Source organism: Buceros rhinoceros, unplaced genomic scaffold, assembly GCF_000710305.1.
Source record: "Buceros rhinoceros silvestris isolate BGI_N320 unplaced genomic scaffold, ASM71030v1 scaffold873, whole genome shotgun sequence".
Classification (NCBI taxonomy): Eukaryota; Metazoa; Chordata; class Aves; order Bucerotiformes; family Bucerotidae; genus Buceros; species Buceros rhinoceros.
In genome coordinates this window covers 25,256-41,813 of record NW_010403990.1, presented here as the reverse complement: position 1 = coordinate 41,813, position 16,558 = coordinate 25,256, and the positions used below count along the sequence as shown (strand labels likewise).

Sequence of the window (16,558 nt, the reverse complement as noted above, 5' to 3'; positions counted from 1 at the left end):
CACTCTGCGATTGCTTATGGCTGGAGTGGATTATGGTATTCAGGCCAAGGTCAGCGCGCGAGGGGGCTGGGGGAGGGAAGGGCTGTTTGCTGGGCAGTCACACTCGGGAAGGGCGAGGGCAGCTCCAGGCGAAGCCTACATGAGCAATGGCACTCAGAAAACAGCAAGAGCCACCACCAGCCTGGACTTTGCAACCCTTGTCGCTGTGCGTGTGTGTGTGTGTGTATGTGCACCGGTACCCACGAGGCTCAGCACCCTGCACACAGCAAGATGGCAAGGAAGGTGAGGCTGCTGAGCTGTGGTTCTGCCCCACGTGGCTGACCTGGCATGGGCATGGGCATGGCCAACTTACCTGTAGGGCTCGGTGAGTGCTCTGAGCAAAGGTGCCACCCAGCCCCTGGCACGGTGGGGAGACGCACGTGGCCAGACACCCTTGCCTTACCTCAGGCCCTCGCCTGCATCTCTCCCGCCGGGAAGGGGTCATTTATTGACTGATTGCAATGTGTTTTCATTTGTTTTTAATGATAACCAGTGACAAAATCCTAAAAAAACCCTCCTTTACCACCACCTGCTGATGTTAAACTTTGACCCGGTGGTGATTCCCTCTCTGCTGCTTGTGCAGGCTTGGGGCAAGGACGATGCTGCAGAAGCAGAGCCTAGCACGGGGTCATCACTTCATCTGGAAAGTGCAAAATATTTAGGAGATGATGGGTTTCCCAGACTAGTCCAAATGTGGTGGCCGAGAAAGCAGCCAGGAAGCCCTTCATGCAGGGTCGTGTACTCGGCAGCTGCCACATGTGTGAGCAGAAGACACAGAGGCCAGATGGGACTCCCGGTGCCTGGAGAGGCAGCACAGAAATGTGCTATCTTTGCTGAAAACTCTCGCTAGAGGCCAAGTTGGCTGGAAAGTGGTTAAGAATGCAGAGTATTTCTCTTCCCAGCAACAAAACAGCAGCACACTGAAGGAGTAGGCTGGGGAGAGGACTCTTTCTTGCCTAATATCCTGGTAGTCATAAGGAAGCCCAAAACAGACCCATCGCTGTCACGGATAGGAGGTCACTCAAAGTGTCAACATTCCTACTGAGACATGTAATGTGCTTCAGGCTGGAAGGCAAACCTGATTTGTGGGAAAACTCTACAAGTGTTTTTCTTCTAGAGTTAAATGCTAGAATCCTTACCGCGGTTAGCTCTGAGGATATCTACGTGCGGGGATATGGAGTAGTGACTCTTTAAATGCTTTCCTCCGTGCCTTTAATGACCACATTTGAATAACTTCTGTCTGTGTGGCTGCTGCAAACATGTTACTCCTGCAGCCTCTCAAGAGAGCTGGCAAAGATAAGTTTTTGCAGGTTCAGTAACACACTAAAAGTGCTGGGGATAAAACCAAACGGAGAGAGAACCACAGAGTCATCCGCGGAAGAGACCTTTAAGATCATCGAGTCCAACTGTTCCCCTGCACTGCCAGAATCAGACCAGCAGACAAGGACACGTGTGTTGGGGAACACCTGACTTTCCCAAGTTGCCAGAATAGTCACACTGGAGGAATGCTCTCAGAGCATCTTTTTATTTATTTTTTTTTTTTTTTACCACAGTACTGTCTCTTTATTTTTGTTTTTATTTGTCCTCCAGTTCAGGGCTTTGTCACAGATCGCGAACGCGCACTTGGGCATTGGTCAGGTGAGGAGACTGGAAAAGGAAAAGAAATGTCAGTGACATTTCACCTTCTTTTGCTTGCCTGAGCTTCTAAATGAGATGTCAGTCAGAGATTCATTAGTAATTTACCACTTATGAGGTTATTTAATACCTTTAAACCTCAGCAGGCACCTGTAAAACCTCACCATGATGCTGTAAGAACAATAATACATGTTACATAGCTGAAGTAACTCAGACTGGCACTGCCAAACCAATCTCTTTTTCCCACGAATTTTTCATATATTCCAGTATATGAAGCTTACAGAAATAACCGTAGAACTGTTTAAATTGGAAAGTCACAGTCTGAAAAGGTATGCACGTGGTTATGTGCCTGCAGTCAATGAGAGTACTCTGTCTCCATGAGTTTAATAAACTGCTTGTCTTAAAACTCATTCAAATAACTGGGAGACAAAAATCTCAGGGTTTAATTCACAAGGTGACTAAGTGTTTCTGAATCTTGGGGTCTTCCTGGAGTATTACATAGACACAGCACAACCCTAGTGAGCACATCAAAAAGAAAGCAATGGCACTACACCCTGTCGCCATGGCACGCACACCAGAAGGGTGTTTTAAATTCTGGTCACTGCTCCATGCAAAGGCATCTTTGCAGCAGCAGTGAGGGGCTGACCTGCTGTCTGGGTCTCCCAGACAAGGCAGCCTGAGCCACTGTGCTGACTAATGGCAGTAGTCACTGGAGCTAGCTGGAGTCTTGCCATTCCTATCAGCATGAGCTGACCCTCAAAATCCCACCCTCCATCCTTGTCCCAGCCTGCAAAGCCAACGGGATGATTGTGGTGAGCAGGACGAGTGTCAAACTGTCTCCCCGTAGCCTGGATTGCTAAATTGTCAGTGCTGCCCTTTTTCATGCTTTTCCCAGGACTGCTGTACCAGAGGGGTCTAGCACAAGCTCGGATCGTGGTATCTCTTCAGTGCTGTTATTGTTGCTTTCTTGGATGATGGTGCCACTTTCAGGTCCCAGCAGAGACCTGGACCCTGGACCCATTGCACTATACAAACGTACAGTGAGCATCAATTCGTGCTGGAGGAGATTTCACTCTCAACAGAGGCAATGAACAGCAGGGTCTTGTTGTTCTGGCTCTGAAGAGCCAAGGAGCAAAGCAAAGGGCTGGATCCCTGAAAGCCTTTGAGGATCTGGGTCCTCAATGTATTTAAACAATAACTATAAAAGTACTTTTGTAAAGATACATGATTTGCCCAAGTACACAGAGAGCCAGGGAACTGAAATTACTTCATTGCCTTAGTCCTAGGGCTAATCTTCTCGTAAACATGTGCTAAAACAAAAGATTTCTAATGCACCGCAAACTGCAACTCAAGTTCACTGGCCTCAAGTGTTGCTCTCTGCTGTTCAGTGTCACCAGAGAGACAAGCAGTTGCTGCACAAGCAGTAGAGCTAATGAGCCTTGGTTTCCTATAGACTTGTGTTCAGTGTCCCCACAAAACTCCTTTACAGCAGCGTGATAACCACAACCCATCCGTGATGCCTTCAGCTCTCCCTCCTCCGTGGCTCATGTTTCCAGCTGGTGCATCTGTTCAGAACCCCTCAATGCTGCCGTTGTGGCTGGACCGTGCTGCAGACGTTGGCTGCCTGGCAGATGTCTGTGGGCTTAGTAGGGGCAATGTGGTGGGCCTCTTCCCTGTGCTGCTCTTTTGTTTCATTTTTTATTTCAGGAATAGCAACGCTTCTGAGATCTTTTCTGCCTGCTTTGTTTGACGCTTCCCACAAAGGGACTGACTGATGGACAAACAAATGGCCAGTACAGTTGTATGCACCTTGTTCCCTTAGGAAACCAGGCTAGAAACAGAGACATCTTGGGTGCATTGGGCAAGATCTGTGGTTTACAGGCACTGACTTCACTAAAAACCGACACGCTCTGGAGCGGCTGGTCATGCGTTAACTCACAATAGCTTCTTTTGTCTGGCAGTGAAAGCTGCATGTTTCAGCCACTGCAGCGTTTGATTACGGTGTCAGGTAATTGCAAGGCGATGCAAGCCTGCTAGGTGCCACCGGTTTGGATACGTCTTCTGATCCGGCTTTCTTGTTTCCTTATGTGTAAGACAGAAAAAGACTGATAGAGATGAACACCCGTTAGAGATGAACTCTGTTTTGTGCACCACAGACTGTACCACAGGAGTAGACGTGTAAATCACAGAATCGTTTTGGAAAGGACCTTTTTCCTTTGGAAAGGACCTTTAAGATCGTCAAGTCCAACCATTAATCCAGCAGTGCTGGGTCACCACTAAACCACGTCCTTAAGCACCACAACTACACAACTTCTAAATACCTCCAGGGATGGGGACTCCACCACTGTCCTGGGCAGCCTTGTCCCAACACTTCACAAGCCTTTTGGTGAAGAACCTTTTCCTAATATCCAACCTGAACCTCCCCTTGTGCAACTTGAAGCCGTTCCCTCTCATCCTATTGCTTTTTACTTGGGAGAAGAGACCAACCCCCACCTCTCTACAACCTCCCTGTCAGGTAGCTGTAGAGAGCGATAAGGTCTCCCCTCAGCCTCCTCTTCTCCAGGCTGAACAACCCCAGCTCCCTCAGCCGCTCCTCACAGGACTTGTGCTCCAGACCCTGCACCAGTTTTGTCACTTTTCTCTGAACCCGCTCCAGCACCTCAACATCCTTCTTGGAGTGAGGGGCCCAAAACTGGACACAAACAACATTCAAGGTGTGGCCTCACCAGTGCCCAGTGCAGGGGGACAATCCCTGCCCTCCTCCTGCTGGACACACTATTTCTGATACAAGCCAGGATGCCGTTGGACTTCTTGGCCACTTGGGCACACTGCTGGCTCACGTTCAATTGGCTGTCCCTGCTCCTGCTGGCCACACCAGTGCTGATACAAGCCAGGATGCCATTGGCCTTCTTGGCCACCTGGGCACACTGCTGGCTCATCTTCAGCCGGACCCAGCACTTGGCCTTGAACCTTATACAATCAGCCTTGGCCCATCGATCCAGCCCATGCAGATCCCTCTGTAGAGCCTCCCGACCTTCGGGCGGATCAACACTAAGTACACACGTATATATGCATTGACACGTTCATACATGGTTCAATATGTAATATTACATACAACATAATATAAATACATGCATATGCTATTTTATGTATGTTTATACATACCCACACATCATGTACACGTGTACATATGTCTGTATACATGCATATAGACATATGCCTATACACACACATCCCCGTGCCCGGGTCTGTGATGTCCGGAGGTAGAGCAGCGACTCTTTCACGGGCACCCCCTTGCCGTGGGGAAGGAGCTTGCGTGCCCTTGTGAGGTTGAGAGCTCTGCTGGTGGTGGCATGTGCCTCCGGTGGGGTCTCCCAGGCCAGAGAGGTCTCAGCTGAAGGGTCAGACACAGTGTGTCCACGGGCAGGATGGGCTCACTAGCCTTCGGGCAACATCCTAGGAGAAGGACAACTCTGACCCCAAACCCAGGCAGATGGAGCTCGTTTAGCCTTGTAAGGCTCCATCTGAGAGAAGGACACTCTAACCAAACCTACGACCCGAGGACTTCGCTGTCACCGTCCAAGCTCGCCAGGCCCTGGCAGATGAACCTCAGGTGTAAAGGGTGCAGCCAGTTCCGCGCACGCTGCGCCTCACCTAAACATGCACCGCGCAGCCCTGAAGGGTGCACTCATTGCTTGCAGTGAGCATGGAAAAAGCCCTTCCCAGACCTTCGCTCACGAAACCAAGCCATGATGATGATGATGATGATACACACACACATATATATATTTGGTATTTTAAGATGGGCAAGAACTAGAACACAGGATTCCAAGTCATATTTAATGGATCTGTTGCAGTGAGCATGGAAAAAGCCCTTCCCAGACCTTCGCTCACGAAACCAAGCCATGATGATGATGATGATGATACACACACACATATATATATTTGGTATTTTAAGATGGGCAAGAACTAGAACACAGGATTCCAAGTCATATTTAATGGATCTGATTGAGAAAGAGGTCCTAGTATGGCCATTTTCTCTTTTGGAAAACTGTCAACTTCTTGGCCAAGGCCTCTTTTTCGTATGCTCCCATGGACTATCTTTACCAAATGTTGGAGTTTAAATGCAACATGCTCAGTGCTGAACTCTCGTTTGAGTGGAGGTGAATAGGTCAGATGTGACCTCTCCTGTCACATCATCCAGGCCAAAGGCAGTCATGAGGCTGAATCATGCAAAGTGCTGATGTCCTCAGATTCCTTATCGCTGGTGGAACAAACAGGAGAGGCACTTTGCACCTGCACTGGGGTGTACAGACAGAGATCACTCTTCTGCCACTGGGGATTTCATGGAATCTTCAAGAAAGCAGCAGTAACAGCTGTGGATTAAGGAATGACCTAGCTCCATGAAAGACGTATGAGCAGCTTTTGACGATATACAGCATTTTTCATAGATGTTTTTACATAGGGGTTGCGTTATTCTCAGCCTGCTCACAAAAAGCTTTAATTTATCATAGCCAGAAAGATTTGTGTCTCCCGGGATCTAATCTAGCTTTGTCTGGGTTATCAGTGCACAGACAGACAAGTCGCCAGCTAAAACTAATGCAAATAAGTGACTGATTTACAACAGCTGCATCACCAGAAGTTCAGGCCTGTGCTGGTCCAGCCTCCAGCCCAAGTGTCACTCAGCAGTTCCACTGTGCCACCAGGGACTCTGGAAGAGATACTACAGTTCCCCACACTGGAACTCATTTCTACTCTCACAAGCGAAGCAACAGTGACCGTGCCATAGTACGTGGGTGTTGTACTACCAATTTATTAGAGAAAAAGTGGCTCCATCATCCTTCAGGGATGATAAATTTATTGCCTGGAAAGGTAATGATGGGGGTTTTTCTTTTAGCTGACATTTGCATGTGAAACCACTTCTGCAGAAAAAGTTTGCGTTTATGTTTACTCTAAGCAGCAGCCTGGTTGCAACTAATGCACCAGAAACTATGCCAAGGGTGGTCCTCTCCTTCTGCATCTGCTCATCTGCAAGGATGGGAAGCCTAACTCCTGTTTTCTCATTCAGCACGTCTCCTTTCCTCTACCCACATACAAAGGTAAGTGTCACTGGCAAGGTGGCAGTGGGATGCAGGACCTTTGTGCTGGTAACACCACAGGGAGGAGGAGGTGGTGGTTCCCAGGCATAGACCACACCATGTCTAGGTGAATAAATAGGCACACGAGGTATTGTCCTTCATCTCTTATCTGACTCTCCATTTCATCGTTCAGGTCTGCAGAGCTAGCCTAGGAGCAATACATAATCCTTGGATGAGAGGATCTGTCCTCAAAATATGAGCTCTGGGGTGGCCATTTTTGATTCAGAGCATTCAGGCTGTTCAAGATCAGAGCAGGTAACGAAACTGTGAAAATGTCGCTACTCCAAGAGACAGAGGTAAGTCCAAGCAGAGCAGGACTCGGAGTTCTTCAACCTAGTCTAGTGCCGTGAGAGATGAACTCATCACACAGAGCTTACAGGAGAAACCTCCCTAGGCTTTCCCATGAACTTTACCATGGGGCAAGATCTGACCGAGAATGACAGAGAGGGAGTTTTAGGACCTGTCTCAGTGTGACAGAGACTAGATCCTGGTCCTGAGAGCCAGGTATCAAAGACTGAAGCCTAATGTTGAAAATAAAACACAGATGCCAATGCTCATTTTCCAGCTTAGACCACATTACTCAAGAGGTGACAGTAACGATGTCTGAGCTACCGACAGCCATACTTTTGCAGTCACACTTGTGCACTGTTCTTTCCTTTGGGCAATTAAACTGCTGGCCTAATAAATGACAGTGCCAACAGGACTGTCATTTAAGTCCTGGAATCTGCGCATAAAGGAATTTCTGACTGCTGTTAATGGATGGATGTCTATCCGAGTCAAAAATCCTGCTTGTTCAAGGATTTAATGTCCTGACTCAGGAAAAAACAGATTGTACATGGGCAGTGGATGAAGATTCTCCTTTTATTTTAATACCTCTGTAAAATCAGAGCAATGGGTCAATTCCAGCATTCAGCCAATTTAATTAGCAATTTCAGAGTAATCGTGGTAATGAGCCAAGTCGGCAAAGATGTCATTGGGATTCTTGCAGTTCAGGTTGCAAAAACAAGCATTGATCCACAAGATTTTCCAGGAAAACTCAGTTCCATCTGGGCACTGAAACCTCACTTCAATAGTCTTGGACTTGTAGGGTGTGCAGCACCTGTTGTCTGTGCAGACGCCGCAATATTTGGGTCTATACGGACTTTTGCTCACACATCCTGAGATGGTGTAGTTCGTAGGTTCATTGGCCTTGTAGACAGCCAAGCACTTCTTCCCAGGCTAAATCAGGGAAGAACAGAAAAAAGAGACAGGTTAATATTCACTGGTGGCGGATGGTAGCACATACAAACCACCTTCCTGATATTTAAAGGGCTTTGAAGCCATTAGGAAGCGTTCTACAGCCATGATCTAGAGCGTGTGACAGATTGACATGTTTAGACATCTGAACCCAAAAGCTGTGAGTAGGATACTTGCAAAATACAGCTCACAGCCACGACCAGCAGCGCACCATCGCTTTTCCACGAGCTGAGCCACAGGTCTGTCTGAACCAGCAGCGAGCGCAGCAGACTTGCCTTGCCTTTCCTTGCAAGGTCATTTTGGCTGGAACTGAAGTTCCCAGGGAAAGGTTTTCGTACCAGCATGTGGAAGCCCAGGAAGGATACTTTTTTTTTTTTTACCTCTCTGCAGCACAGTAAGTCCATGTAGAAGTGCAGCCCTAGAGGCCTGAATGTGGCCAAACAAATGCTGACCTGGTGTCCAGGCAAAGCTCAAAGGGTGCAGGAAGAAACAGTCCCCACCTTAATGTGCTTGGTTATATCCACCTCACAGGGCCGCATGTTGCACAGGCGGCTCTCTTTCAGGGGCCAGCACTGGTTGTTGTCGTTGGAAATCCTGGTGGAGATGCCCAGCCCGCAGGTCTTTGAGCAGGGACTCCAGGGTGAGGTGTGAACGATGCAGTTCTTCTGCCAGGCTTCATCCTCTCCCTCATATGCTGCAGAGAGAAGATTAACCCCACATTATTCAGCTGGGGCAGCTTTACATATTAAACACTCTCTCCCCAGCTCATTAGACATTCAGGCCACCAACCCAAATAATTAAATTACAGTGAAGGGTCTCAGCGCTCCTGCAAACCTCCCCATCCCACCCCCTTTGCTGCTGACCTACTTGTGTCAGACCCTCCAGAGCTGCAAGCGCTCGGGGCCAGGGCTCATTTCTTTATTTGCCTTCACAGCCTCACACAAGGGGGTCCTTGTCTGGGACCCCCAGGTGCTACCACAATACAAACACTTCATTACAGAAGCCTGCGCCAACCAGTGCAGAAAAGGGATGAGATCTGAGCTCACCATAAAGGTTTATTTCTGAGCCCATTCAGTTGATTCTCTGTAGCAGAAACTGGTCAACAGTTTTTGCTGGATGACCGAGAATCTTGGGAAACAGCCACAAGCCTTTCACTGTGAGGAAGAGCAGCTTGAATAGCTCTCAGGGAGCTCAGCAGGCACTTGAAGAAAGGGTGGGCTCTGTTTTGAAAGCAGCCGACAGCCCCAGTTCAGGTTCCTTCACAGTCTTGGCCAAAGTCCCCATTGACCTGCAACTCACAGTACAGCCCTCAGGCAAAGCTCTGACAGAAACTGCTCCACTGAGCTTGCTCACTAGTGTATTTATTGTTATATTAATTATTATACTAAATTTAATAATGCTAGTCTCACTTAAGTCTTGTAAGAGAAAAAATCAGGCAAAAAGCTGTGTCGTGTTCCTTTTGGGACACAGGCCATGAAGACATAAGGCCAATTTCAGCAGTAGATGTTTTGAATTTGGACCTACCTCACAGTTCAAAGGTACCAGGGACAGAAGTGAGGGCTAAACTGTGGTGGGTTTACCCCACAAAATGGAGAACGTGGCTTTGTTTTGTGCAACAAAAATACAGAGCGAGGATTGGAAAAAACCCCTTACCATCACGGAACCAAAACCCTGGTTTGCAGGAAGCATCCTACGTCTCCTCAAGCTTTGCTTTTGGGAGATAGATAGTCTGAAATATGGAGGTAATGTGGCTAATGTCACTACGTGGCATGACAGGATTTTATGAGGATCAATTTAAGACGTATGTCAAGGTGAGCCTGTCTTAAGCACTTGGGACTGTGTTTGAGGCAAATGGTACCACCTGGGTGCGGTGGGCTATATGATCCTCACTACGAATGTGAGAGCGAGGAAAGAAAATACATTATGCAACACATAAAATAGGTATTCAAGAATGTCATCAGTTTAGAATTGCTGAAACACTGTAGTAACACAGAGACAATTTAGCCCAAGTGGCAGTGAAACTTCCACCAAAGTAACTGTTTTCAGTGTACGACAAGTTTGGGACTACTAAGGTACAGGGCCTTTAAAACCATACTACTACAGCCATATAACCCAGACAGAAAACCTCAGTCCCAAATTAAACTGCGCCCGTTGTGTTTTCCAGAGGAGCCAGACTGAAAAAAAAAAAAGTGGAGTATAAAGGACTTGTGACATCTTCAAGGTGCCAGCAGATGTGTGTTTCAAAGGGGGCTTTGTCACACAAACGTGTTTGGTGAATCTCGTATTGCTGCTAAGAGGTTCAAACCCGCCAGTGGTGTTTGCACGTCCTGTCTGTCACTATACGCCGTGTAGGAGTCTCTGTGCCTTGGTCACGCAAGGACCAGGTGCCTGCCAGGTCTGGCAGTACAGGATGATCTTGTGGTTGTAGACTGACTTCAGCTGCCTGATGACAAAGGAGAGGATCTCCTCACTCTCACCATACCTGCAGAGGAGATGTGGCGTGGAGACGTCTTCCTGATTTTCCTGGAGTCGTCACAAATCCACTGCTCGCAGCACTTTCCTGCCATCTTAATCAGCTTTGGGTTTGGGCACCAGACAAGGGGAGGTCGTGAGTTTGTGCACATGGGGATACAGCCCACGGCCCCATTGATGCACGTGCAGTTGTATTTGCAGTTGGGCTGAAATGTGTCCCCATTGTTATACCTGACTCCATTGAGGACACATCCTACACCGACAATCTCTGAAAGGCAAGAAAAAGAGAGGAAGACACAGAGAGCATCATTAAAATAACGCTGGCAACAAACAGCGCTGACGTGTTTCTTTACCAAGCTGCTGCCTGGGCTGACAGAGCCAACGTGGAGACATGGCAGTGCTGCAGGGTGATGTGTTCAGCATGATGCTGAGCCAAAAGTTGCCACGCTGTCTAGGAAACTGTCCTAATTCTGAAAAAATATTTTATCGCTTCATGGAAAAAAGAAGCTAGAAAATAAAACAAGTTTTATCCACAAACGTTCATTTAAAAAATCATTTCATGACACGCTGGTTAAAGTTATTTGCGATAGGAGCAAACAAAGTAATTAAAACAAATATTGAGTGAAACTGGATGTTTTCAGAGGCTTATGAAAAGACAACGTGGCGTTGCAAATAGGGCATAGCCCTTCACACCACCTGTACCCATCATGTGAAGCGGAAGGGGGAGGAGAGCCAGGGTAGCAAAGGAACGCCTGCAATGGCACTGGATTCCTGTATTTAGGAACTAGATCCCACCCAGTTTATCACAGGACACTTTTGCTGGAAAACAAAGTAACATGTTATAAAAATTCGTATTTTATGTATATTTTAAAATAAAATTACAAAAAAAAATTAAGCATTTCGATGGTACATGAACAGGAATCCCACTGATTCAAAAAGCAGCAACTTTTTTGTTTTGAAGTTATGGACGGTTATTCAGAACCAGCGGCAGAAATCTTCTGAAGGAAAATTCGAACTTCAGTTTCTCGTTTGGTCACACGGAGGCAGCGCACACGCACCGAACAGGTGGCTTGAGGTTTAAGTCTGCTCAGAAAGGGAGCTGCGATGTGGCTGTTTCAGGGCCAAGAGGAACTGAAGTGCTGCCTTAAAGTTCTGCCAAGGCTCCATATATTTAGAAACGGCTGAATGAAAACATCAAACACAAATCCCTTCTTCTGCACAAAAAATGAGGGTTGTTGGAATCTGAACCACAAATCCGGGTCTCTAGTTCATGCTCAGCTCTGGTTTTGGTAATGCTTCAGCCTTTGTCTTGAAGAGACATCACTCAGTGCTGGCGCCAGAGCTGGGAATCGTTGTGCTCTAGGTGCACACGTGGATTGTGGCGGTTCAAGAAAATGCTGTATTTATTTCCTGGGGGTTTGCTACCAGCATATCCCTCCTGGAGGGAGTTAACTCAGTCTCCTGCAGGTCTCATACATCAAGATGTTCACCATGAGAACATCCCCAAACATAGAGGAAGGGGCTGTTGAATGCCTTCACGCAGGATGTTGCCAAGTTTGCATCTAAGTTAGGCAATTTGGGAGCACGTACTTGTTCCTGGCCCAACGTGCATAACACTGGCCTTCCCACCTGGGATAGGCTCCTATCTGATGTCCAGGTGACCATACCTCAGCGTGCCAGTTCAGATACAGCCTGAATTTCCCACAGTTTCCCCCCGTTCCCTTTTCCAACATCAGCTCCTAGATCCTTCAGCATCTTTATTTTCCACAGATTATACTGGGTTTGTAGTCCTGCGTGCACTGGGTGCTCTAGACCTAGCTTTTGGCATCCAGCTGCAAAGCAAGTTCCTCAGGGCAGTTAGTCCCCAAGACACAGCCCAGGAGTCCCACTCTTGCCTTCACTCCCCCCACAGTCAGGGCAGTAGCTGGTGTACTCTGAGTGACGCAACCTGTATATGACACACTGCCTGAGAAAAACCACGTCAGCAGGTCCTGTCGTGTGCATCTACCTGGCTGCTGAAAGCAGGGGGGTGACCACAGCATTCTGGCATTCTGGCAGCCAGACACAAGCTGCTTCCCTTCCTAACCATGGACGTACTGACTGCTCACGTCTCTCGCAAGTACCTGTGCACACTAAATTGCCCCTCACCTATAACCATAAATGGCACATGATAAGAGATATAATGTCTTGGCAGCAGGGATGCAAAAGGGGTTTGGATTGGAAAACCTTTCAGACCTTCCTGGGGATCAACCTTCCTACATCACAGTGCTGTTGCCACAGGCATGCTGAATGCCTCTGATGTGTGAGAGGACTAAAAATCCAAAAAATACCCCACTAAGAAAATAAGTGTTTAAATAACCAAGTGTGAAGTCGGTTGCTCCTTATGCTTGGCTGGTTTCTTATTGCTCTTGGCTGCAGCCGAGTCAAAGAGCAAGAATTCAAATGTCATTTCTCATCCAGCCAACTGCTCTGAGAATGAGGACAGCTCTAAGGAAACAGGTGATGATGGTGGAGGCACTGCTGAAGGTACAGCCAGGTATCTAATGAGATAAATCTCAACTATTGCTCAGACTGAAGGAAGCTGCCAATGTATATCTAAGTCAAAAATATATGTACATCACTTACGTGCACATACTCCTATTTCGTACCTAGGTCTGTCTCCACTGTAGTCACAGTACAAGCCCCTGTGGAAATCACAGGTGTCGGCCTCAGTGCAACTTTCTCCTCGCTGCTTGGCACAAGTCTTGCAGCAGTCGCAGCCGTCTGTGACCAGGCTGATGCCTACCGAGCATCGAGGTGGGGCCTTCGGACATTCGCACGGCCACTTACAGTACTGAGTCCGCGTGTAAGCCTCTGTCGTGGCAGGGACGGTGGGGGTCATGGCGGTGGAGGTCTGGGCAGTGGCCTGCAAACAAAGAAACACAGCTTGGAGAGCGTTCCAGGGAAAGGGGGAAACCTGCGGTGATTAGTCATCAATTAAAATCCCCTCAGGTCTAAAGACCCTTCAGGGAAACCAAAGAATACATGTAAAGAGCCATGGAAAGGCAGCAGTCACTGCTCTCTTGTAAACCCCCTCAGACACCAGCCGAAGGCAAACATTCCGCAGCTTCGACCATGCCGCGTACAAACTGCGTGGCCCCAGCCTGCTGATACTCAGCCTTCTCCAGACCTCTTATCTCTAAATAGAGGTCTCTCTCCACATAGAAACATGTCAAAACCCTTCTGACACATGAGAAGGAGGTGTGACGTGTCCAGTCTGTGTCACCCTGTGGTGCCTGGCTCTGGCAGAGGATTGTGCAAGCCCGTAGCTATTGTCCCTGTTGATTCAGAGATGGCTCTCGAGCCCTTTGGCTGCTCAAAGGCTTCCTCGTGCAGCAGTCACTGCCCTTCAGGTCACCAAGCAAGACAAAGGTCATTGTGTTGCAGCGCGAAAGCACATGTGGCCTTGTTTGGCCTCGTTGTCCTCAGGCTTATGCATATTGGTGTGGGTCTTGCAACCGAAACACAAGATCCCATAAATCCATGACAGGACTGGAAGCAGGGCTCTGAGCTCACCACCCTCACAGACACCCAGTCATGAACTTCTGTGTTCTGAGGATGATCTGAAACTCGCAGGTCTAGCATGGCCTCATGGACCCCCTGAGCATGTCTTGGCCATTCCCTCTTTTCTTGCCATACCACTAGTACCAGAACTGTTGCCTTACAACGTCCTAGCCCTTTGACCTGAGTAGAGATGAGGTTAGAGAAAGGAAAAGATAACCTCTGAAACCAGCATCTGGCTAACTGGCTGAGAACGTTGTGACACACAAGTTCACTCAGCTCTGTTTGGAAAATGTTTTGCTTATCTCCACCCTTATAACCCAACACACAAGCAGTTCACCTCCCTGACAGAGTCCCAGTCCTAAGAAATGAAGCTACACTATGTCTGTAACATTACAAAAAATATTACTAAAATGAAAAAGTCTTTTGTTTCTTCTAAGCACTCTGACCACCAATCTTATCCATCCTTTGCAGTGGACTCCAGACTGCCATATTCAACAAAAGCACTCTCTGTGAATCCTAAAATAGTCCTGAGGCTCTTGGGTCTGCCTGTGATGGGCTCTTCCAGGTCTCACGCTGTAGTTTCTGAGATGTTGCCCTGCCCCACGTGGTTAAACAACTGAGGTATCTGTGCAGTGATTTTCCACCTATGCCTTTTGGCCATGCTTTTGTCCTACATGGAGTCACTGTAAGTCGGGTGAGCGTATGTCAGGCTTCATAATATTGTTTCTCCCAGTAGCCATACAAAATTATTTGCTAGCATGGTGAGCAAGGAAGGAAAACTTTTATGGGGAAGATACCGCCAAGTTTCCATTTCCTGATCTCAGTTTCCTTGGCAAATAAATTAAAAAAAAAAAAACCAAACCCCTGACAGAAACGAGGAAGTCAAGGTCTAGAAATCCCATCCATTCCTGGCTACCTTGTACTGTACTCTATGTTCCCCAGTGTTTTGTCCCCTTCACAGCTTCAGTTGTCTTAAACAACAGGCTTTCTACCACCACGTCTCTAGGAAGAAAGTGCCACAACCCAAGGCTCTGTGGGGAAAAGCATCTCCAAGAACTGTGATCCCACAGCCCGTGAGCTATCCATCAGGATAACTGCAAAGCCCTTGTCTTGTCTTCTACAGCTTCCTTGTTAGCTAACTCAAATTTTATTAAAGTTCACTTCTAAACCTGCTACTGCTGTATCTGAAGGCATAATGGGATATCTTAGCCATTAGTTACCCTGTGTTTAGAACACTAAATTGTTAGCACATTGCTGATCACTGCCAAGGAGGCAATGTGTTTGCTCTGGGCACAATTCCCAGTTCCCTTCAGGCCCCCTTTACAAGCAGTTGGCCTTAAAGTTGGCTTAAAATCCCCTTTAAACTCCTGTTTAAACTCAAACATACCAAGATAATTTGCTCCCACTTTAGGGCTCCTTGATGCTGCCAACGTTGTTAAAGAGGAACATTCAGATCAACGAAAAGCCCTGGCCTTCTAATGGCAGCATTTTTCATTCCGCTCTCAATGATTTGAGGCTGTGCAATAATATGTCACTTGAGAAGAGAGGCCTCTTCAAGTGCAATAAACCTCTTTACTTTGTTGCTGATCATTAAAAACAGCTTAATAATCAAATCCAGGTACACAGACAAAAGTCACGAGCTGTTTGAAGAGCCCATTGCCATGGCCCAGCCCTGTAAGGAAATCCCTTCACAGTCCCTCATTTCTACTGTCAACACGGGCAAGTAAACATCTCCTGCCCTGGGGAGATGTGAAAGTGTCTGTGAATCAACACACGTAGCAAAGAGGTTGCTCCCTGCTCCTGCTATGGGTTTAGTTAACAAGGGAAGGACCGGGGCGGAATTCTTCAAAGAGACTGGGTAGCTGGGAGCCATTTGGCTTGTGATAGACGGTTTAGAGTACATTATTTAACAGCCTTTCCTTGAGGTCCAGGGCCTGAGCTGGCCAAGGAAGCTTTTCAAGTGTCCTTACAGCGATTAGCTGAAATGTCCAGTGGTACGGCTGAGCGAGCGATAGAAAGGACACTTGGTGTGGGCTACGTGAGCATCTTCTAATAATCAGTGTGGACAGGCATCAAAATACTAGGACTCCTGTATTTTATGAACAGGGAAGGCAGGGAGAGATGGAAGCAGCATCATATCCTAGGGTCCATCACCACCCAACCAAAACCCAGCCTTTGGAACTGCTGGCCACTAGACACTAGAACAAGTGCACAACCTGTACAGCCTTCACCCTCTCCCCTCTAATTCCCTCAGAGCTTTGCTATGGCAGAAACAATTCTGTAGATATATAAAATTCTTGTACTTTCTTATTCCTTGGTCATCTGTCATCACTGGAATATCTAAATCCCTTTGGAAAAGTCATTCAGCCCTACTACTTCAATGTTCCGGAACATTTTGGGGGTATAGATGCTTTTTAATAGGTAAGATGGTTAAGATGTCATGAATAATGCTTTATAATTACCACAATTAAAAAAAAAAATGCTTTCCACAGGTG

General features: G+C 47.4%; 1 protein-coding gene across 1 annotated transcript; it reads right to left on the bottom strand.

Annotated features, from left to right (window-relative positions):
• Positions 1–7,659: 7,659 nt before the first annotated feature.
• On the bottom strand, positions 7,660–13,636 carry WISP1 (WNT1 inducible signaling pathway protein 1). The gene is made up of 5 exons (XM_010133190.1): positions 13,618–13,636; positions 13,146–13,445; positions 10,531–10,788; positions 8,549–8,742; positions 7,660–8,030 (listed from the first exon to the last, which is right to left on the bottom strand). Exons 1-5 carry the CDS (start codon positions 13,634–13,636, stop codon positions 7,731–7,733), a joined length of 1,071 nt encoding a protein of 356 aa, XP_010131492.1. The 3' UTR covers positions 7,660–7,730.
• Positions 13,637–16,558: the final 2,922 nt, after the last annotated feature.

What these genes read in the sequence shown, in the direction of transcription:
- WISP1 (XM_010133190.1), bottom strand. An exon ending in ACGCCACATCTCCTCTGCAG is followed by an intron (nt 8,743 to 10,530) that starts GTATGGTGAGAG and finishes TTCTCTCTGCAG; the next exon opens with CATATGAGGGAGAGGATGAA. An exon ending in ATATAACCAAGCACATTAAG is followed by an intron (nt 8,031 to 8,548) that starts GTGGGGACTGTT and finishes TCCCTGATTTAG; the next exon opens with CCTGGGAAGAAGTGCTTGGC.